General features: G+C 34.5%; 18 protein-coding genes across 18 annotated transcripts; 10 read left to right on the forward strand and 8 right to left on the reverse strand.

The window, feature by feature from the left end:
• Positions 1-40: 40 nt before the first annotated feature.
• Positions 41-1,134, reverse strand: NEPG_00788 (uncharacterized protein). Its single transcript, XM_013203163.1, has one exon. It carries the CDS (start codon positions 920-922, stop codon positions 71-73), a length of 852 nt encoding a protein of 283 aa, XP_013058617.1. The 5' UTR covers positions 923-1,134; the 3' UTR covers positions 41-70.
• On the forward strand, positions 932-1,603 carry NEPG_00789 (uncharacterized protein; the record flags this gene model as incomplete). Its single annotated transcript, XM_013203164.1, has 1 exon — positions 932-1,603. The coding sequence occupies one exon, from the start codon at positions 932-934 to the stop codon at positions 1,601-1,603; it is 672 nt and encodes a 223-aa protein (XP_013058618.1).
• A 265-nt stretch (positions 1,604-1,868) lies between these two features.
• On the forward strand, positions 1,869-4,996 carry NEPG_00790 (uncharacterized protein; the record flags this gene model as incomplete). The annotated part of the gene is made up of 1 exon (XM_013203165.1): positions 1,869-4,996. One exon carries the CDS (start codon positions 1,869-1,871, stop codon positions 4,878-4,880), a length of 3,012 nt encoding a protein of 1,003 aa, XP_013058619.1. The 3' UTR covers positions 4,881-4,996.
• Positions 4,997-5,217: 221 nt separating this feature from the next.
• Positions 5,218-5,874, reverse strand: NEPG_00791 (uncharacterized protein; the record flags this gene model as incomplete). Its single annotated transcript, XM_013203166.1, has 1 exon — positions 5,218-5,874. The coding sequence occupies one exon, from the start codon at positions 5,872-5,874 to the stop codon at positions 5,218-5,220; it is 657 nt and encodes a 218-aa protein (XP_013058620.1).
• Positions 5,875-6,065: 191 nt separating this feature from the next.
• On the reverse strand, positions 6,066-8,117 carry NEPG_00792 (DNA repair helicase rad25; the record flags this gene model as incomplete). Its single annotated transcript, XM_013203167.1, has 1 exon — positions 6,066-8,117. A coding segment is annotated over one exon (1,964 nt), but the record flags the coding sequence as incomplete, so codon positions are not given.
• Positions 8,118-8,187: 70 nt separating this feature from the next.
• Positions 8,188-8,463, reverse strand: NEPG_00793 (uncharacterized protein; the record flags this gene model as incomplete). Its single annotated transcript, XM_013203168.1, has 1 exon — positions 8,188-8,463. A coding segment is annotated over one exon (235 nt), but the record flags the coding sequence as incomplete, so codon positions are not given.
• A 17-nt stretch (positions 8,464-8,480) lies between these two features.
• Positions 8,481-9,683, forward strand: NEPG_00794 (uncharacterized protein; the record flags this gene model as incomplete). Its single annotated transcript, XM_013203169.1, has 1 exon — positions 8,481-9,683. One exon carries the CDS (start codon positions 8,481-8,483, stop codon positions 9,681-9,683), a length of 1,203 nt encoding a protein of 400 aa, XP_013058623.1.
• A 57-nt stretch (positions 9,684-9,740) lies between these two features.
• On the forward strand, positions 9,741-10,334 carry NEPG_00795 (uncharacterized protein; the record flags this gene model as incomplete). Its single annotated transcript, XM_013203170.1, has 1 exon — positions 9,741-10,334. The coding sequence occupies one exon, from the start codon at positions 9,741-9,743 to the stop codon at positions 10,299-10,301; it is 561 nt and encodes a 186-aa protein (XP_013058624.1). The 3' UTR covers positions 10,302-10,334.
• A 381-nt stretch (positions 10,335-10,715) lies between these two features.
• Positions 10,716-12,597, reverse strand: NEPG_00796 (uncharacterized protein; the record flags this gene model as incomplete). The annotated part of the gene is made up of 1 exon (XM_013203171.1): positions 10,716-12,597. The coding sequence occupies one exon, from the start codon at positions 12,595-12,597 to the stop codon at positions 10,741-10,743; it is 1,857 nt and encodes a 618-aa protein (XP_013058625.1). The 3' UTR covers positions 10,716-10,740.
• A 24-nt stretch (positions 12,598-12,621) lies between these two features.
• On the reverse strand, positions 12,622-13,350 carry NEPG_00797 (uncharacterized protein; the record flags this gene model as incomplete). The annotated part of the gene is made up of 1 exon (XM_013203172.1): positions 12,622-13,350. One exon carries the CDS (start codon positions 13,348-13,350, stop codon positions 12,622-12,624), a length of 729 nt encoding a protein of 242 aa, XP_013058626.1.
• Positions 13,351-13,575: 225 nt separating this feature from the next.
• Positions 13,576-13,968, reverse strand: NEPG_00798 (uncharacterized protein; the record flags this gene model as incomplete). Its single annotated transcript, XM_013203173.1, has 1 exon — positions 13,576-13,968. The coding sequence occupies one exon, from the start codon at positions 13,966-13,968 to the stop codon at positions 13,690-13,692; it is 279 nt and encodes a 92-aa protein (XP_013058627.1). The 3' UTR covers positions 13,576-13,689.
• A 256-nt stretch (positions 13,969-14,224) lies between these two features.
• On the forward strand, positions 14,225-15,663 carry NEPG_00799 (uncharacterized protein). Its single transcript, XM_013203174.1, has one exon. The coding sequence runs from the start codon at positions 14,297-14,299 to the stop codon at positions 15,509-15,511; it is 1,215 nt and encodes a 404-aa protein (XP_013058628.1). The 5' UTR covers positions 14,225-14,296; the 3' UTR covers positions 15,512-15,663.
• Positions 15,664-15,898: 235 nt separating this feature from the next.
• Positions 15,899-16,612, forward strand: NEPG_00800 (uncharacterized protein; the record flags this gene model as incomplete). The annotated part of the gene is made up of 1 exon (XM_013203175.1): positions 15,899-16,612. One exon carries the CDS (start codon positions 15,899-15,901, stop codon positions 16,610-16,612), a length of 714 nt encoding a protein of 237 aa, XP_013058629.1.
• A 792-nt stretch (positions 16,613-17,404) lies between these two features.
• NEPG_00801 (uncharacterized protein) lies at positions 17,405-17,728 on the forward strand (the record flags this gene model as incomplete). Its single annotated transcript, XM_013203176.1, has 1 exon — positions 17,405-17,728. One exon carries the CDS (start codon positions 17,405-17,407, stop codon positions 17,726-17,728), a length of 324 nt encoding a protein of 107 aa, XP_013058630.1.
• A 96-nt stretch (positions 17,729-17,824) lies between these two features.
• Positions 17,825-18,273, forward strand: NEPG_00802 (uncharacterized protein; the record flags this gene model as incomplete). The annotated part of the gene is made up of 1 exon (XM_013203177.1): positions 17,825-18,273. The coding sequence occupies one exon, from the start codon at positions 17,825-17,827 to the stop codon at positions 18,218-18,220; it is 396 nt and encodes a 131-aa protein (XP_013058631.1). The 3' UTR covers positions 18,221-18,273.
• Positions 18,274-18,399: 126 nt separating this feature from the next.
• NEPG_00803 (uncharacterized protein) lies at positions 18,400-18,835 on the reverse strand (the record flags this gene model as incomplete). The annotated part of the gene is made up of 1 exon (XM_013203178.1): positions 18,400-18,835. The coding sequence occupies one exon, from the start codon at positions 18,833-18,835 to the stop codon at positions 18,578-18,580; it is 258 nt and encodes an 85-aa protein (XP_013058632.1). The 3' UTR covers positions 18,400-18,577.
• Positions 18,836-19,961: 1,126 nt separating this feature from the next.
• NEPG_00804 (uncharacterized protein) lies at positions 19,962-20,570 on the forward strand (the record flags this gene model as incomplete). The annotated part of the gene is made up of 1 exon (XM_013203179.1): positions 19,962-20,570. The coding sequence occupies one exon, from the start codon at positions 19,962-19,964 to the stop codon at positions 20,556-20,558; it is 597 nt and encodes a 198-aa protein (XP_013058633.1). The 3' UTR covers positions 20,559-20,570.
• Positions 20,571-20,998: 428 nt separating this feature from the next.
• Positions 20,999-21,478, forward strand: NEPG_00805 (uncharacterized protein; the record flags this gene model as incomplete). The annotated part of the gene is made up of 1 exon (XM_013203180.1): positions 20,999-21,478. One exon carries the CDS (start codon positions 20,999-21,001, stop codon positions 21,398-21,400), a length of 402 nt encoding a protein of 133 aa, XP_013058634.1. The 3' UTR covers positions 21,401-21,478.
• Positions 21,479-21,558: the final 80 nt, after the last annotated feature.

Raw genomic sequence — 21,558 nt, forward strand, 5'->3', positions numbered from 1 at the left:
TTTTCAAGCATAGACCATAAATAGAAAAGAGATTATTTGTGGTGCACAGTTTATTAACTATCGCAGCCATCTATGCTCCACACGCCTCTGATGGCTCTGCTAATTCATGAAGTTCTTTTTCTATTTCATCAACTTCCTCTAGATTATTCTCGCTCTTTGCCTTCTCCAAGCGCACTTTTAACTCAACTCTTCTTTTTGCAGCAATTCTTTGGTCCTTTGAAAATCTTCGCATCTGCCCAAGAGAATAGTCCTGCTCTGCTTCAGACATTCGGCTTTCCAAAGATTTAATTAGCTTATTATGCATCTGTTGGAGTGATTTGTCTCCTCCAGGAACTGTGTTCTCGTTTATATACTTGCTATACTCACTCTTAGTAATAGCTTTATTACTTATACTTTGTATGTTCACCTCCTTTTTATCACCAGTTCTTTCTAGCTGCATCCAGTAATTTGTTACTTTACCATCTATTTCATATCTCTTCCCCTCGTATATCTTAGATATTCTGTATATATGGTATCCCTCTTCTAACCGAATCTTCACATAGTATCCATTAAGTAGCTTAAATGTTCTCTTATACATATTACTCACAAAAGTGTTTCTGCATAGAACTGTGCACTTAAACATGTCAAAAGACACAGGTCTACTCTGTTTAAAAGATCTAATTTTATCCCTTTTCTGCACTATATCTTCTTCGCTCTCACTTTCTGTTTCTTCTTCAATTAGCCGGTTGGTTCTGTGCTTTAGCTCTCTTTTTTCGTTATCTTCGGTTTTTTTCAGATGTCTTTCGTACAGAATGCGCTCTCTTACCGTTTCCGGAAGAGACTCCAGATGAATTCGATCCTCCTCACTAATATAGAGATTTTCCTCCTTTTGCATTCTTTTGGGTTGTCTTAGAGGCATAGTATATAAATAAATTAATTCCATTCAAATATTATGGATACAAACACAGCTGATGATAGCTATGTCGGAAAACCACTGGAACTGAATGGAATTATAGAAAATTACAAAGAAACCCCGTTATACATGGGCATTAGTGCACTTCCTGTCGCAGATTCAAAGGTCAGACTTATAAAAAGAGATGGCAACTGCTTCTATTATTCAATAATCTTTTTAATGCTAGAGCACTACTCCACGCCAGCACAGGCTGCAGAGCTTATTCAAAATTTCAATAGAATTAATAATGCTCTGGTTCTGGATGGGGTCGAAGACTACTTAGTAAATGAATTTTCTGACCCAATTATGTCTGTGCTTAAAGCAGTGGGAAATAATGAAACTACTGGTCTTGAAGCACTGGATAATATATTCTGGAATTATAGCGTAGCATACTTTAGACTAATTACATCAATGCGAATAAAAAAGCATACAGACGAGTTTACGGATTTTATAGTTGATTCATCTATTGAGGAGTACTGTAGTAAAAATATAGAGGCAATTAATCAGTATGCAGGAGAGCTTGAAATGATTGCTATTACTAAAGCGCTTTCAATCTCTTTTGATATAATTTGGATAGAAAAGGAAAGAAATGATCATTTTACACGGGGGGATGGAGAGAAAATTGGAACTCTTTTATTTATGGCAGACCATTTTGACATTTTATATCTTTAAATTAGATTCTTGGATATATTTTAGTTTATTTGGGTTATATGAGAATACTTAAATAGAATAAAGAGAATTTCAAGCGGGTTAGAAATATTTCATAGAATAATAAATGATATATTTTATTTCCGGTTAATTTAGTATATTGTATTGACAAAAACAGCAGAGAAAACAGCTTGATAAAGTCGAGTATTTAGATGTTTCTAGAAAGAATTAGAATACTACAATAAAAATGGGTTCTGCTTAAATATTTGTTTGTTTTCATTTATAGGTAATGGCAGACGAGCAGTTTGAAGAGGATGAGCTTTTAAAAGAAGAAAAACTATCTGCAGAGAAGTATGCAAAAAGTCTGGCACAGTACGAGCAGGCGCTTGCACTTGACCGGCCATCTGCGTTTATGAACATTCTCAAGGTACCAGGAATAGTTTTTTTTGCTGGCGTTGGGGGGTATGTTTTGGGATGGCTTGAGTTTAGGCCATGGGTTATTATCCCTTTACTGTACACAATAGGTTTTGTGTTTCTCTCTCGAATCAAGGAGTTTAAGCGAAGCATGGAGGCGTTTGTTTATTTTTCAATTAGAAAGCAAACTGTGTCTAAGTATGAAAAGGTTGACTGGATGAATGCAGTCACTGAAAAGGCATGGAGATATGTTGAATCAACTATTTCAAAGACACTGCTGCTTAGAGTCAGCGCAATACTAAGGAATATTAAAGTTCCAATGGTTAGTGATATCCGACTGGATAGGTTTACGCTTGGGGGGCAGGCTCCGGTGATAGAAGGCATTAGAATAAGACAATCATGTAGAGAGTCTTTGATAATAGATGCTACAATGCACTTTATTCCATCTGTATCTGAAGAAATGCACTCTAGCTTAGGCACTCCGGGAGAGAACAATGTTACCTGGAACTCTAACATTACATTCACTATCCGGGTAGGAGGATCTTCTGCCGGAATAGATATGCCAGTCACACTGAAGAACGTGTCATTTAGAGGAAGCGTGCGTATTAAGCTAAACTTTACATACGACGCAAGTGTCATAGAGGGAGTTGAGTTCTCTTTCTTGAAGCAGCCAATGATTGGATTCAATATTGTTCCATTAAAAATGCTGGATATAATGGACATTCCTGGACTGGCAAGCACAATAAAAAAAGTTATTGAGATGGGCATTGAAAAAGAGGTGCTTTACCCCAAAAGAATTTCAGTTGCACTGAAGCCCAAGTCAATGTACTATGTGGGGGCTATTTCTGTGCATGTGCATCGTGTATACACAAAAGCAAAAGACAATCTTACTTTGTCAATTGGATTAAATGGGAGAAAAGGACACTTCATAGCACCAATTGAAAATGAAGATTCTAACTATATATCATATCTACCAATTAAAAACATGGACGACTTGGTCTTTATCTTTATTCAAAAAAATAATGAGAAAGTGCCAATAGCAACAACGACCTTTTCAATCGAGAAGATTTGCATGCAGTCAAGAACCCATGGAATCTTCCCACTATCAAATGGACAGGGATATATTGATGTATCCTTTTTATATCATCCAAAGATAAATGTTGACAAAGTATCAGAGAATGAAACACCAAAATCGGCTATTGTGACAGTAAAGCTAGCGCAATTGATAGATATGGTGGATGTAATGGGCATGCCATACAAGAATCTTTCTGTTAGAGCAACTGCGTATATGCGGCAGAAAAGAACAAAAAGTAAAGATCCAACACACATGTCTGCAACTGAGCTTATGCCAGAGGAAAATGATACTGCAAGTCCTGGGTTTTCTGTTACAAATGATTCTTCAACAGACTCAGATGAGGAGCTTAAAAAAAATCCTAAGAGAAGTCTTCCTGCCAACGAAATACTTGGTGTGTTTACGACTTCAACTGCAAGAAATGTTTCAAGTCCAGCATTCGATGATAAGTTTGTGTTTTTCACCAGAGATACTAAGCGAGCTATAATAACAATTGAAGCGCTTGACAAGAAAAGAGTTTTAGGAAGTTTTAATGTGAACATTCGCAGAGGTATATCAATTTCATACGGAACATTTGACTTTTGGCACATGCCTGCAGGAAGAGCCAAGCTTCTGTTTTCTGCGGAGTACTGCTGCAGAATCAAGGTAAAGATGCAGAAGTATACCCACGTGCGCATGGTTAAAATCAATACTATAGAAACAGAGGGTGTGTTTTCCGGTTATCTGGTAACTTCTGGTAGAGTTGTGCCTGTACAGCCATTCTTCTCGCACGCTATTGGAGAGTACTCAGGAATCACATTTGTGCCCCTTTTGTCAATGGACGAAATAACCAAATATGTTGCATATCTAAAGGACGAGGTATATGGCGGATGCGATGTGGTGAATGGCGAGTCATACATTGCAGACTCTAAAATTGACATGAGTATAACAGATTATGAGATTTACAACCACACGCCCGAAGATAAAAAGGCCGAAGTCAGTATAGACCAGGAAAGTGAGGAAAAAAATAATACTAGCGAAGAAGAAGCAAAGGAAAAAAGGCCGATGAAAGCATCCAGCATAAATCATGTGCTTTCTATGGAGTCATCAGATTTAAATTCTCCACCCGAAGAAATGCCAATTAAATCCGCATTCATTCAAATGCGTGTTGTGGTATGCAGAGTAAACCATCCAATATTCCTGGAGTTTTCAAAGGATGGCATTGTTGTTGACAGAAGTGCCCCCAGCTCTGGAAAGAAGCTTTATGGTGAGTTTATTTTCTTTAGTGACGTGACTATCTCAGTGTTTACAGTTAAAGAAGGCTTCCTTATAGGCAGGTTCCATCTATTCAAGCCTAGCGGAAGGCATGAGATAAAACTAACTAATGGCCAGCTTTTTGTCATAGATGTTAACAACAGATACTATAAAGGTCCTTCTCTTCAGGCCATACAGACGGGAGCTCTCTCTATATCAGGCCTTGCCATGCAGATAAAAGACTTAGCTGAGCCCGATGTGTATTCCAGCATATTCCTAGAAATACTGGTAGGCAGCGAGTCTAAAATAACAAAGGCATCTTCTGATATCGCATCTCCTTGCTTTGATGAAAGCTTTTCGTTTCCAGTTTTCACTCCTGTGGACACAATAGAAATAAAAGTCTATGGATGGACCCTTCTAAAAGAGAAAAAGTTCTTGGGGGAGGTAGAGATTAGTGCAAATGCAATTTCACCAGACGAATCTGCAATTACTGCGAGCGTGCCCGCTATGTGCATAGACAGTACTTCAACTATTTATAAATTAAATGCAATTATGATTTTGCATAAAAATGGAAGAGTATGAAGGATGGTCACTCGATGAGTCAGAACTACTAGAAGTACAAGAAAGAACTTTCTTCCTAACGCATGAAGTAGTAAAGATGTACTCATACTTGCAATGGTAGCAAATGCCAATAAATGGATATAATCTAATATTTCTGTGCCATGTGGGCAATCCAATGAGCACTTCTATTTTACTAATTTTTCTAAATACTGGTATTTATTCACATAACCCAAAACTAAACAAAATACGTTAATTATGCTAATATTTAAGAAATTAGAAATGCTATGCCTATAATGTAATAGCGCATATGCCGGTTATTTTTTTAGACTAAAAAGAAAATTAAGAGAATGTATATTTATTAGAATGGGAAGTATCTAATAGTCTTTCCTTGAGTAGATTTAATATCAACTGATTTTAAGTTCTGCATTCCCTTCTTAAGAAGACCAATAAGAGCTTGCATGGCAGTGGACACGTTCTGGGATATTTCAACTGGGTTCATTTTGGTAGTACCCACTGAGAATCCAAGAAGTAAATCGGCCTTAAGATTTAGCTGAACTTTTCTTCTAACATCTTCATAGTAGTTCTTGATCTCATTTACGTTCTTGATCATGTATACTGGCTTCTTTTTTCCGGTGAATATCAATGGCTCGAACACTTTGTATAGAGATGGAACAGAGATGAAAGAGTGGTACTTCTTTACCAAGTTTCTTCTTCTCTTCTTTGCCTCTGGAGTCTTTCCTTTGTACTCATCAAAGGAGATGAATGGAATGTCTGATCCCTCTAATGCATTTGCTAAGTGAATGTCAGCTAACACAAGAACCTTTTCCTCATTTCTCTTTGGATATGGAAGGGTGACCTCTCCTCTAAATCTCTTGTCTCTTGCTGGGTCGTACCCTTTGATTCCTACTCTTACCTCAATTGTTTCACCTGCTTCGGCTCTTTTTGGCTTTACACCGTTAATAATTGTTTCTAATGTTGATACAATTGCTTCTGCTTCAAATGCTTTTGAACCCATGACTAAAGAAAAAAGAAAGAAAATTATAAATATTTTTCCAGTACTGCAATAGCTAAAATACCCCGGGAATATCAGATACCCTAGCAGAACAGGCCATCACTGAGTGCCCTGCTGGATAGATTGTAAGTGCAAGAAGCTCTTTAGTTGCACATTCTTTTCTGAAATTCCAGACTCGGTTTTATCATAATACGCATTTAGTTGAATTCTATAATCACAAGTGCAGTTACTTTTACAAAATAATATTTTGGGAGTTCTTTGTGCTTTACCTATTTACTTCTTTTATTTTGACCTTTTCTCACTGTACGATAGATGCGAAGGTGCCGAAAGCTTTTTACTTGATACTTTTTTATCAATTCTGTCAATCTCGTCATCCTCTGATTCTGTCTGTATGTCTCTGTCTGATGCCAGCAAGATTGAGGCAAGCAGTTCATTCTGCTCAGTTTTCGTTCTATAAACAGTGGGTGGGTTCTCTTCCATTTCTTTGATCTCTTCAACTATTTTGAACGAGTACCCCTGATCTATTAAAAACTGCCTTCTTCTGGTGGAGTATGGAACTTCCTCTGTGTCCATGCTCACCAGCGTATAGAAATACGCAGTAAAACCCTCATCAGTTCTTCTTTTTGCTCTGAGAATTCTTCCAAGCCGCTGCGTCTCCTGCCTTCTGCTTCCAAAGTGACCAGATATTTGAATAAGACAGGTCGCCTCTGGAAGATCAATCGAGGTATCCCCAACCTTTGACAGAAATATTGTGTTAATCTTCGGATTTGTTCTGAATTGGTTTAGAATGTGCATTCTCTCTGCTTGCCCAGTTGGTCCGTATATAAACGGCTTGCCAAACTTAAGAGCATACGCCTTTAGCGTAAAGACGTTATCAGAAAAAACAATTATCTTGTCTCCAAGCGCCTCGTGCTTGTTTATAATGTATTCACACATCTGTATTTTAGTTGGATTCATTGTTGCCAGTATCCTTTTTTTCCGTATGTCTGCCACTAAGTACTGTTTATAAAACTCCCCTGTCATCTTGCACCATACTTCCGTACAGCACACTTTTGATATGTGTCCCTGCGCGCTCAGATTAAGCCAGTCAGCCTCGTACAGCTTTGGCCCTATCAAAAAGTTAAGATCTTCTATTTTTTCATCCTCTCTGACCAACGTGGCAGTCAGCCCTAGCTTACAGTGTGAAATAATTGTTGAAACTACCCTTCTAAACATGTTTGCTGGCACTACATGAACTTCATCAAAAATAATAAGCCCCCACTCAGTATTTGTCAGGAAGTCCATTATCTTCTGCGTTTCGTATGACCGCTTCCCGCTGTATGATACCATAGTGTACGTGCTTACAACTATCCCTGCCTGGCCAGAAAATTTCTCTTTAGTATCTGACGTGAGTATTGCTATTGCCTCGTCTTTCACATTTGTAAAATGCTTTATTTGCTGCTTCCACTGCTCAACAGAAACGGATGTGGTACACAGTATTAGGCAAGATCTTTTCATTGTGCACAGAGCCACAATACCGACCAACGTTTTACCAGCACCACACGGGAGCACAATAATACCGGATCGTGCCCGTCCGTTTCCAAACATTTTGTTCAAGCTAAATTCCTGATACGTTCGTATAGATGTTGTTGGCTTTAGATCAATATCCAGAAGAGGTAGTGTATTCTCCGTCCTAAAATCATACTCCTCGATCAGAGGATAGTCTAGCTCTATACACCTCTTCTTTGCCAGCTCTACTTTAGACCTCTCTATCTCAAAATTAACAATGCTTCTTTTCTCCTCGGTGATTGGCACACACAGCTCCTGAATAACTGGGTCGCGATATAAAAATGATATGTTCTGATTCTCCTGGGATTCTATAAAGTACCTTCCCTGCCGAATAACCATTTTAATTTTTCCATAACTGGTTGTGCACGACCTAATAAAGTTTAAAATGCTCAACGGCACTTTATTCTTACTAAACCGATCCATTGTGTCAATTATGTCTTCTGTTTTTAGCCCAACACTCGCTGCAGCATAAAGAGAGTACGCTGTAAGCTTATACTCATGCATATTACTAGGTCTAGTAACAGGCTCTGCTATGGCAATAAGAAAGTCCTGGGCTTGCTGGCTCTGCTCAGAGTGCATTTCTAGTATTATTATACCGTCTGCAGACACCCACATTGGCCGTGTGTGGTGGTTCTCTTTAAGAATTATGTGCTCATCTACTCCTTCTAACGTACTAGTGGCTTGTTTTGGCAGCATTTACTTCTTTTCTATTTTTCTGTTTTTCTAAAATTCATATATTCTACAAACCTCTCTACATTAATTTCAGCCTACAATCCATTGAATCTTTATTTTATTACATTTTACACCTCCTAATTCACGCTGTTTATTATTGACTCTAGCACTACTGTATCCTGGTTAGCTAAGTACTTTTCAATTACCATACAGGCCCTGTTATACTTTTCTGTTAAAGTAGCTGTTGGTTTAAAGGCATCTACCTCTTTTCTTACTAAATTAACCATTTCATTATACTTTCCCAGCCTTTGCAATTCCTTTATTACATTGAGGATTCTTTTGTTCTTCTTATGGCCATTTACCTCTTCCATATTTTTATTTTTCTTGGTATGCCATGGAGTGAAAGACTATTTATACTTGAGATATTTAGTAATGTATGTGCTAAGATAGGATACTATCTATTAAAAAATAAGGATATGGGTTTAATATCCATATATAGAAACACCCAAATAGGAAAGAAAGATGCAATTAAGGGGCTTTCTCTATTAATACATTTTGGAATCGTTGGATTTACTAATTATACCGGGCGTGGTGTAAGATACTTTATAAAAAAGGCTCACTTCTCCATTATAAATTATCCCGTGTACATTAAGTACTGTGAAGATGTATACGGCCCACATGGAAGTCAGATAGCAATGGAAGTGCTCATTAGGAAGAAAATAGGAGTAAGCGCAATACCAGAAGAACTAATGGAGACAACAAAAAAAATGATTAGAGATGGAGTTTTGACAGAAGAGTCTGTTAATGGCGTAAAAAGAGTTAAAGAAGAAAGCGAAAAATATTTAATATTTTCCAAGAAATCGGTTGACTCGAAAATTCTTACCAACTTTTTTTACAACGATATTTCTCAGCACTTTACAGAGAATACAAAAAAAGTATTTTCTGCAATAAAAAGCTTCTACCCAGCGCCATCCCCCCTCAACAGAGTTCTTGAAAGGTGCGCAGAATTCCAAGTTGTCCCAGAAAGCACCGGCTTATCTACACCACCAAATATTAATGAAACAGTTCAGAAACACATAAAGTATCTTATAGGCTATGGAGCAGTATCTGGTGGATATGAAATGTACCAAGTAAACCACGAGTCATATCTAGACAAGATAAAAAAGAAGGTTCTTCTGGAATACTGTGATATGTATATAGGATCTACTGCGTCCACTGTTCTTTCTATGCTGTTAAGTAAGGGATATATTGAAGATAAGTTCATACAGAAACATCTTCTGCTTGAGTCACAGGAATGCAAGAAAACTCTTTTTCTTCTTTTATCAGAAAGATTTGTTAGTCTACAGATGATACCAAGAACCGCAGACTGCGCTCCGTCCAAAAGCTTTCATCTATGGTCTGCAAACATTCGCAAAGTATTTGGCATTCTTGAGCAGAAAGTGCAAAGTAAATTGAATGAAAACTACATAGAACTATCAACATTAGAGGAAAACAAGTTATTTACTGTGCCTGGAGAGTATAAACAGAAAACAGACCAAATATTTGGAGCGCTTGAAAAGCTGCACACTTTCTGTTTTATACTGTCATTATAAGACAAAACAGTGTTTTAGTCAAGGTATTAATAATAATAATAAACCATAATATATAGAATGAAACGACAATTAGTACTTTATGCGGTTATGCCTTTTGTCTGCTGGTGTGAGATAGGAAAGGAAACAACTAGTCGTCTTATGACTAATAGGCTGGGCCAGCTTAGTAGCATGCTTAATTCTATTTTAGATGGGGACATAGCCCAGGAAAGAGCAATTCTTACAAGCACATTAAAGGGGTTATCTCACCGATATTCATCTAGTAAAGAGCTAGTAAAAAAAACTGAAAAAACACCTGAAATAAAAAAAACAAGAAGAAAGAAGATTGAGGAACCTGAGTCAGAGTACAGCACAACAGAAAGAATATCAAGGACAAGGAAAATAAAGTCAAAAGCAATAGATGAAGATCTAGTATCCGATAAAGTGCCAGAGGATGATAGATCATTGGATTTTGAAGACAGCACATATATACCCAGAAAATCTAGTGCAAGCTCTCGGAGGAAAGCACATGAGTCTTTACGAAGCACAAATACAGATTATGAGGAGTCTTCAGTTGAAAAACGGCCCAAATCCAGCAGGCATAGTATATACGATGATGAATACAGCCAGGAGTATAAATAATATGATGTTACCGGTATTTTCTAGCTAAAGAATTGTGTTGGAATAAATGACTTATTATTAAAGTGTGTGTAATTAGGCCACTTCTGAATATTCTGGCTATTTCAGATGCTGATAGATAATAAACATGACAGATCAAATGTATTACTACTATAAAGAACTATTGTTATACTTTATCTTTATTTTTGTGCACCACTATTAAACTACTGCATTGTTTCTTCCCAGAACTATACTTCTTGTATAGAATTCTAAGAGAGTTGCATAGTAGTTATGCAATAAGTACTGCGATTAAAAGAAAAAGTATTCCTATGAATATCATCTCATCGCGACATAACTAGATAGACATCTGCTTAAGCCTGGCCCACTTTACTGCGCATTACAGAAAAGCGGCCTTGGAACAAAGGCGTATTTATTGTCTGTTAGCATTCTGCCTTGTTTGATATTAAAGATCTCGGGTGTTTTCCACAAGCCAGGCAAGACCATCTTTGTGGTGAAGAAGCAGCGGCTTCAACATATGTTGGATGTTTTTTGACTGCTTGTTTATGTATTCTATCTCTTGTGGCGATAGGATTTCAGTATCAATTAAATCCAAATGCAATGGGACTGGAGTAATGTTTCTAAGCTGTAAGAATCCTTTTGTCTTCTTATACTTCTCTACTACAGCTAGATTTTCATGGCGTAGCCCGTACTTACCTTCTCTGTAGATACCTGGTTCGATAGTTATATTCATCCCCGGCAATGCTTTTACTCTGGATGAGCTGTCTAGCGTTTGCGGGCCTTCATGTACATTTAATCCAAATCCTACACCATGCCCAGTGCTATGCGCATAGTCAATGTTCTCATCCCAGACGTGCTTTCTTACTATAATTGACAGTGCGCCAAGAGCAGTTTTCTCTGAGAACTTAGTGGTCTCCAAGTCAATGTGCCCCTTGATAAGTGCTGTGTAGTCTCTTTTTTGTTGGTCTGTTGGCTTTCCAAAACAAACGGTTCTTGTTATGTCGGTAGTGCCCATTGTGTACTGCGACCCAGAGTCAATTAAAAATAGGCTGTCTGTTGAAAGCTTAGTTGTGTTGTCCTCTGGCGCATAGTGAATAATTGCTCCGTTCTCTCCGTATCCAGAAATAGTCTCAAAACTAGGAACAATAAACTCGGGATCTTCTTTCTTCAGCTCTAGCAGCCGGTCTGCCACGTCCTTCTCTCCTACACTACTGCCCTCTGCAAGATTCTTTTTAATTTCTCCAAATAGCATGCATAAATAGACTGCATCCCTTTTGTTGGCCTCTTCAAATCCTTTTATTTCCGCTTCTGTTTTTATTGCCTTTAAATTAAGTATTCCATCGAAGTCCCCCACATTGTTTTCCTCTACAATAGTGCACAGAATTTGATAGTTTGTATTAGAAGATATTCCTATGCATTTGTCTGATATCTCTGAAATGTACCTATAAAAATCTGCATATGGCCGTATAACAACATCTGGTACTTCGGTTGTCAAACTTGCATCTGTAAATAAAATAGCCCCCTCTTCCTGCACAATCAAGAATGAATAAAACAATCTAGACATAGGAATGTCGCTTCCTCTTAAATTTGTGGCCCATGCAATCTCATCCATGTCAGAAATAATAACCATGTCAAATGGCGCGCTCATAGACCGCATTTCCTTATTCTTCTTCATTTCACTTCGGATTTTTTTGAGCTTATTTCCTACAGACTCTTGATGCCCCATTACTTCAAGATACCCTGGCTCTATTTTTGGCCGGGTTGACCATAACTGATCAATTATGTCTTCATTAAGTATATCTATCTCAACACTCTCTGGGAGATTTTTAAAGTGCTTCTCATGCTCTTCCTGTGTTATATCCTGCGCATTAATCCCAATAGTACCATTGCACTCTGCTAGTCTCTGGCTTATTGTTGGATCTGTGCCCATCCGAGAAAGAAGTACATCCTTTGGCAGCTGCTTTTCTGCCTGTATAAAATACCTGCCATCCGTATATAAATACGCGGTGTCTGGAAGAACCAAAAGAGTTGCATTTGACCCTGTAAATCCTGTTAGCCAGGCAATGTGTTCATAGTGCGGATGAACATACTCGTTTAAGTGCGGATCTCTTCTATATAAAACACACCCGCCGACGTTTTTCTTTGCAAGAACCTTTCGCAAGGCAGATATCCTTTCTTCTTTAGGAATATCTTTTGATAAATTCATGTCTTCCATGGGTTTCCCCTCTATTTCCTCCTTATGTGCTGCTGTATACATTCTATGGATTATAATTAGAAAAATTATATACACGAATTGCTTCATTTAATATACAAATAAAAAGCCTCTTTAATCCACTTCAAAGGCCTGTTTAATTTTTGAAAGATTCAATCTGTGCTTATCTGCTTCTATCTTATTAACAAGCGCCTTTATCTCCCTAATAAATGTTTTGACATATGAGAACTGTTCTGTCGGAGAGCTTTCTAATTGTTCAATTTCCACCCATTTAATCTCTTTTATCTCATTTCGGGTTTTTGTTTCAAATAGCGTTGTATGCTCAGATACGTTCATAATAGCAAATAGCTTAGACTCTTTGCTCTTTGTTCCTGTTTCCAAAAATATGTTTGTTATTAGCTTGTCTGTTATATCATACCCCACCTCTTCATATACCTCTCTAACTGCACATTCTATACTGTTCTCAGACTTACATATCTTCCCACGCGGGAAAGTAAAGGATCTCTTTGGCCCAAACCCTCTAACTAAAAGTATTTTTGTCATTTCGCTATTGAATATCAGTGCCCCAAATACAGGAACTATTTTCTTATACCTCAGAAATTTCTTGAAGTCTTCATCCACCTTTATCGCCCCCTTTAAGTGCTCATTATGCGCTATAAGCTGAAATGTGAATTCTTTTAAATTTAAATACGGAAGGCCGTATCCTCTGCGGTAGTGGTCTTCATAGAACCAGTGGGCCTCCTCTACTTGAAAGAACAATCTTTCACTGTTTCTTAGCTCAGACAATGGCAGGCAAGAAATAAATCTGCCAGATAAGTCATCTAATGCTTCACTAAACTTCATCTTAATTTTTGCTTATTTTTATTTTAAATAAATACGAGTCCTTCTATTATTTACATTATTATTTCTCTACTATCTTCTACTATTCCTTCATTTTCTTCTAAGTTTATTCCCGAACCAATGGTTATCTATAATCGCAGCGCATAAAAGTAAAAACAACAAATAAAAACTGCCACACGCAGTGTTACAAATAACAAGTCATTGCTTATTTAATTAATAAACTAAGTTGGCACATGTTTAATTAGATCCAATTCAATTAGAAGTAGATATTCCTGTGCTATGCGAATTATTGCTTAAAACAATATATAGTATGCTGTGCCTGGTTATTTCTGTTGACTTCTGCTATACTTCAATGTCTAATATAACAAATCTCATGTGGTTGTGTAATTTTACTATTATGTGGCTTGGTTTGCCCTGTGGTTCTTTTATTCTTAGCTTTATTCCTAACTTTTTTACCACATGCATTATCTGCTTTTCTTTTAACCCTAGCTTGTTTCCATATATTTTAACTTCTAAATCCCGGCGTGAGTTGTTCTTTAATAGTTCTTCAAACTTCTTGTGGTCTATTGGAAGACTCTTCACAAGCTCTATTATCTTCTTCTCTTTCTGCTTCTTAGACATGGAAAATTGTAAAAACTGACATCTAAAATAAAAATAGACTGACCAATAAAATGCGCCAATCTTCTAAATAGACCAATAGTATTGTTCGCCACTTTTTCTCCTTCAGCATAACCGTACTTCTCCTGCTTTATATTTATACCCCTGCATTTTTTCCTTGCATAAACTGCTAAATTAAAGAGTTATCTGTACATATTAAGAGTAAATTAGAATAAATTTATTTTTATAAACATAACAAAGTTTGTGCAGAATATTTCAACCAAAGTACAGAAATTTTAATTATTCAAAAAAGAAGAGTGGTTACTTGATTTTTTAAATATTTTATTACAGAATGGGAATCATACGGAGTATCTTCCCTCTTGAAGTACTTAGTAGAATTACGCAGTATCTTAGCATAAAGGATATAAAGAGATTAATGTGCGCCTCAGATGGGATTAGAAAGGCAATAGAGGCAAATCCAATTATATGGAAGCAAAAATTAAAAGAAAGAGAAAGAGACTGCACAAATGGAAACTATTTAGTTGAAGTGAAAAAGGAGTGCATTCTTACACATAGTTGGATAAAAAACATTGGCAACAGTACCAATAGTATTAAGCACACACCAAACTGTGAAATTACTAAAATTACAGCATATGGCGATATGATTGTTGTATCTAGCAACTCAACACATCTCTATGTATTAGATAAGTCATTAGGGTATATTAGAAAATTAAAACAAGCAAAGGGAAGTATTTGGACATTTGATTATGCCAATAATGTGCTTGTATCCGGCAGCACGGATAAATCTGTAAGAGTATGGGATATTTTCTTAGGTATTAGCATAAAAACTCTGTCTGAACATAAATCCACAGTAAGAACGGTTCTTCTAGCAGATAAATATGTTATAAGTGGATCTAGGGACTCTACTATACGTGTGTGGGATTTGAATACTGGGGGTGTGATTCATGCGCTAAACGGGCATACAGGAAGTATCCGGGATATGGTGACAGTGAAAAATAAATCACTATTAATTTCGGGCTCGTATGACGGCACCTGCATACTATGGAACTATCGCACAGGGGAAGGTATCCGATACTTGATAAAACTTTCCAGGAGGATATATAAAGTACAGTGTATTGGGGATTGGGTAGCAGTAGGGGGAATGGACCAGAAATTGCATGTGGTTACTTTAGATGGCAACCATGTATTTAGCAGCGCCGCACAGAATGGAACTATTTTCCAAATTAAAGCAGACAGTGAGCAATATATATATACACTAACTGCAAATGGAACAGTTTCTAAATGGAATGTAAGAAAGAAGGAACAAGTTTACCAGATTGATACGCATACCAAGGCCATAGACATTTATATTATAAACCATCTGTTGGTAGTTGGCCTTATTGATAGAATAGATTTGTACTGTAGAGAGAAAGGTATCTTTATAAGAACTGTGGCTGTGATTGATATGTTATATAGTGTATACTGCGATAACACAGTGCTTATATACGGATATAAAGATAATGGGCTATGTAAGCTTACATCAATTCAATATAAAAACATATTATAGTAAAATTGTATACATACCCTAAACATCCAACTTGAAATATTAAAAAGAGGTTATAATAAGTATTTTGCACCATTACACGTATACGCCCGAAATTCATATAAATTAAGTCTCTATTAACAACAAGTTAATGACTCTGCTGTAAGACAATCCACACACATTTTTAAAAAGATTTAATCTAGTGATTTTCTACCATTAGGCATGAAATATTTCATTTGGCCATTAATTTTATTATATATTATTGTGGTAGTAAATTTATCTAATTAGATTAATAATAAATTATTAATATTCTTAAACTTTCATTATTAATTTATTTTTTTTCTTAATTCTTTTTATGGAGTAAAATAGATTTAAATTTTATATCCGTTAAAAAATTTTAAATTGCTATTTATGAGCATAATAGAAAAGATGCGACTTAATAGATTAAAGTTTTATATTTCAGAAAATATATTACCAAGAGATAAAAAAGACATTGTACACATCTGTTTAAGTAAAATAGATGCCATTAAAGCCTTCCTTAGAGAGAATTCCTATGTTTTGTTTGTTTCTATATTAATTGTAATAATCAACATATTAATACTAGTAATAGTACAACAAAGGGGACAAATATTACATAAAGCTGAAAAAGTTGATGCCGAGTGCATGACTGATTCCATTCAAACCACAGGATTTGGGGCTGTGACTAACTCTGTGCCTACTATTAACGAAATGCCATTCCAAACTAAAACTGGTGATATAAGTGAAACTCGGCCTAAATTAGCTAGATCTGCCTCTTTTAATGCTCTGCCAGCTTCTGATAGTGAAGATGGCGCTTCCTCAACAAGAAATTTAGCTAGAAGATGGGGAAGTGATGGAAATTTTGGGACTTTCCAGCAGTTACCAGAAAATGACAAAAATATATTTTCTGCTGCCAACGGCCAAAAAAGAACTATTGGCACACAAGTAGAAGAAAAAGATCTTTTAACTGATTTAAATGCCTCTGCATGCACTGATTCTAGCAAAAAGTCTCAAAATAAATTGACAGGTCAATTTAAAAAATTTGGTAAATCTGTAAAAACCAAAGCTTTAAAAATAATACTAAAGGAACCTAAAAATAAAAAATAAACATTAATTAAACTAACAGCTTGGTTATTTACTATTCCATACTATATATTAAATTGTTTTTATTTATAATAATGTAATAAATGTTCATGTATACTCTTGAATATTTATGTAGTATTAATATACTATTTGTCTATTGTATAACAGACAGAAATGTGTAAAATATAACATTCTATTCTTATATTTACATTACATCATGTGGTGACACCACCACTCGGACGGGAGCCCCCGAGGGCGATCCGTCTGCGCGCCAGCTCGCGCGGTGATCCCGCCAAAGCAAAGGCCGGGATCTCTGAATCAGTATATCAACTTCCGACTATTTAACCGGAGCTCTTCCCCCAATTTAGGGGGAGACTCAGGGAAGCATCGACGGCTTAACTTCAGCGCCAGGCCTAACACAACTGCGCCCGAGACTCCGTGTCCGCGCAGGCTTGGGCCGCTTCCTAAAGACAATAAAGAGCTCTCCCCTTTCACTCTCTTCTCTCTCTTGGCTACGTAGCAGGGCGGCGGTGGCGTTACTCCTCGTGAGTACGTCACATCACTAAAAGTATTGTAACATATGTTTGATACTAGAGCATTGGCTTAATCATAAATAGAAGTTCTGTTTATATTACAGTAATTATATGAAGAACATAATAAGTTTGAAACCCCCATGTTGAAATAACAAAAAAACATAGTGTAACCACCCTTCTATATAAAAGTATTAGTATGCAAAGCCTAGTAAAATACTTTCTAAAAAATTATTATTATTAGCTGATCAAATAGTATATAAATTAAATTTTTTTTATTCTCTAAATGGCTATGCAAAATATGATCGACAGTACAAAACAATTAGGAGATAAGTTTATCTCAATGGCAGGTGAGGCAAAAGATACTTTAATAAATGCATATAATACAAACAAGGAGCCGGTTCTGAATTCTATAAAGACTGGTGCAGAAAGTGTTTTTGAAACAAGCAAAAAAACAACAGAACATGTGATTAAGAACACACCAAGATATATTGAAACTTCTAAAGAATATACCACAAACAATTGGGTTCCAATGCTTATTGGTGCCGGTGCTTTCTTAGTTATACTTATTGTTATGAAAATGGTTTTGATGTTAAGAAAATCTGAATAAATAAATATTAAGTTTAATTTAACTATACAATTACAACGGCTATTTTTATAAAAATGCAAAAAAATCTTTTAAATATTCACAGCAATTTTTAATTAAATGAAAAAGCTATTTAGAAAAGCCACAGGCCAAGCAACAATTTATGATCACTTAGATGATATAAAGAATTCAATTTGTAAAATAGGTGAAAGGGTATGTAATAATATAGAAATAGCTGGAAATGATTTCTGTTCAGAAATACAAAAGGCTTATGAAAGTAATCCATCCGCAAGCACCACAACACGACGCAGAACTACACCAAAGAAAAAGTTAGGTGCCAAAAACACTGCAGGATGCCCAGGTGTAGTTTCATCTCAAGAAACCACACAAAGCAACGAACTCACATATTGGAACAGGCATAAAATGCTATTTCTTACTGTTTCAGGAGTACTTTCTATTTTATTTATTATAATCTATATTATCAAACAAAAGAAAAGAAAGTCTATCTCTGTTTAATAAATATATCTGCTATATCATAACCTAAAACCAAATGCCCAGAAAATTTATAAATGTAAAAAACAATTTATAGACGAATTTTATTATAGCTATCTGTATAGATAAAAGAACCTCTTAAATCTATAAAATCGAACCAAAATTAATTAAAGCGTTTATATAAATATCTGATTATAATATTGGCTGGTTTGCTATGAATAATTTGTTCTTCTATTATACATTTAGTTAAAAATATATATGCATTGCCTTTGGCATATACATAAGAAGATACGTCTATATTTATCCTATTGCGGTAATCAACCATGTATTTTTTCTTAATTATGGTTATAATTCGGCAGCTGTTTCTTAAAACAGTGGCTCTTAAGCAGCAATACCTGCATTATCATTTTCTTGTCTCTCATTGTTTTTATTCATGAACCGTCTGGCTATAAGACCTCCTACTACTATAAGCATAATTACTGCAAGTGTTATAGCACCAACCAGTATGTATTTGTTTCTTCTTTTAATCTGGTCTGGATTGGTTATGTACACTATGTCTTGAATGTTTCTTAGTGACATGTCTGGAATGTACTCTTTCATAGAAATTACCTTTACCTTTATAGAATCCATATTCATCATTCTACAGTTTAAATTTTTTAAATATTTATATTTTAAAACTTTTATGTAATTTAGTACTAATAAATAAGTAAAATAATTTAATATTTTATGGCCAAATTAAATTAATATTTATTTCCTAAATAGTAGAAGTTTACAAGCGTTCAATAAAGCAAAATATCAATACAAAACACATTATATCAATTCTATCGTAGTATGGTAGTTTAAAGGGCAGTATAGAAGTTAACATATTGCCTTTTACCTTTCATAGTATACTATTACGAAATAATATAAATATTGAAATTTAACTAATAAACTTATATACTAGTTATAATGCACAGTAAAAACAGAATTAAACTCACTACTATGTATTTTTTTATTAGAAGTCAGTTTGTTAATATAAGGTTCGAATTTCTATGTATTAAAAAACTGTATATATTAAGGAAATACAATACAAATATATATGTGCTGCATCTGAATTATACTAAAATTCTGTTGATGTCTATTGATTGCCATAGTTAATTAGTGCAAATTCGGGTTTTATATTTAATTGTGGTAATATTAAAGCTTTCTATGGCATATTTTCTTAATTAAAATTATTTGATCTCTACATTTTATTATTTTTATATAATCCTAAATAATCTAAAATTCTTGAATATTCATTTGCCGCATTGTATAATATAAAGGATGAATTGTTTTATTTTTAATAAATCCTTGTTTAACTTAGTTATAATATTTAAATAATTAAAAATTAGACAAAATAATACTCTATTGTGTATTAATTAATCATGTAAGTTGTTTTCTTAGGAAAAGGCATTCTTAAACTTTGACTTTTATTGAATTTGTATACGTATTTATAGACCGTAAAATCAATTTAAATTATGTTGCCATGCTGTGTAACAATAATTTCTGATCTAGTCTGAGCTGTGTCATGTTTATGTAAAACATTACAATAACTCATGTCATGCTAACAAATGCTATTCTTAGCATACAACAATGTAATTCTTTTATTATGATAAAACTTGTTCTTCTAATATTAAACATTTTGTAAAGCATTTTATGTTAGAAATTAATATTTCAATGAATTTTTATGAACAATTCATTATTTTAATTTAATCATCAGCTAAAATTAAAATATTTTTAGTGAACTATGCATGATTTATTGACTAACGCATATAACAATACAGTTAAATGTATGCAGAATATTCTTACATCCCTAAAAATAGAGACTATATGTACTAAAGCATCTAATATATTTAATGCGAACATGATTAGCAAGTATGGTATTTTTATAATTATGGCAATTATAGTTGTGTGCATAATCGTTATAGTTGTATATATTAAATTTAATAGAAGTAATACAGAGTCCACATATAAAACAGATAATTTGAATGCATTTAGTACAAGTAAGTATTTGCACAGTGAATATGACATAGATGAGAAAACTGCAGATAAATTTATAAAATATAATTCGATAAATATCGACCCATTAAGTGGGTCTATAACTACTAATAATAGATTTTTTGCCACTCCACAAAAAACTGTGTCGAAAGAAAAAGAACCTTTTTCATACTCAAGCCCTGCAATATCTGTATCTAATAATTCGCTTATAGATGAAAAACAATTTGCTATCATAATACAAAATATTAAAAACCAAGAAGATTCTGAATATTCTTCATTGCTGGAAAATAGTGATTCTGAAAATGATGAGTTTGATAGATTTGCAATGAGTCGGAGTAAAATGTAATGTGTACAGGGTCGTAATAAAAATCTATGTATTAGAGAGTTTTATTATACTTTATTCAAATCTAGTAATTGTCTTATTTTAAAGGACTATTTATATACAGCATTTAAATACTTTCAAAAAAATTAAATTTATAGTATTAACACAATGTTATAGCATATTAAAAATATATATACGGAATGTAGTAGATATGTAATAGATATGTAATAATATATATTTAACTTAATAATATACTTCAAATCTACAGAAACTTGCCATACAAGTATTTTAATTTAATTTTTCTTTATCATTGCATGTTAATAACAAGTATATGTCTCTTAACTTAAGAAGTATAATTCCGAAATTAATATTTATATTGTAATAGAGAGTGCTATTTGCTTTTTTAGGAGACATGTGATTATTAATAAAATAATTATTAATAATAAGTTTTTTTACCTATTAATATGTCACAATTACTTAGCACATCTTCTATAGATTTTAAAGAAGATATTTCTAAACCTGATATAACCCCTTCTATAATCCCTCCAGTACTGAATCAGGAATTTGTAGATCATGAAAAAAATCAGAATGTATTTGAATCCAATGTTGCCATAGCCATTTATACACTATTAGGTATTTTAATAACTGCAAGTATAATTATAGTATTGGCTGCAATGGAAAAACAATCTGTTCAAACAGTAAGTAATTCTTCAAGCGAAATACATACTGGGGAAGTGTCTGATATTAGACTGTCTGGGTATATATCTGCTCCGTTTGCATCAAATCCTCTAGGAAGTATAGACATAAATTCACATTCTTCTGCAGCCTCTAACACTTCCAAAACTAGCAAACCTACAATCACATAAGATAGAAATTGTCCTAATATATTTAATAATAGTTTATGTGAACTATGCATTCTTTATTAAAAATAAAATATTATTTATGCCTTACATATAATGTAAATGGTACTTTTATATTTCTGTAAAAATAAAAAGTAAAGACTTTTAGAAATTTAAAATTATAA

The sequence above is a fragment of the Nematocida parisii genome, assembly GCF_000250985.1.
Source record: "Nematocida parisii ERTm1 unplaced genomic scaffold supercont1.2, whole genome shotgun sequence".
NCBI lineage: Eukaryota > Fungi > Microsporidia > Nematocida > Nematocida parisii.

Bases quoted from the DNA above. Each gene is read 5' to 3' on its own strand.
- NEPG_00788 (XM_013203163.1), bottom strand. From the start codon at position 922: ATGGAATTAATTTATTTATATACTATGCCTCTAAGACAACCCAAAAGA.
- NEPG_00799 (XM_013203174.1), top strand. From the start codon at position 14,297: ATGGGAATCATACGGAGTATCTTCCCTCTTGAAGTACTTAGTAGAATT.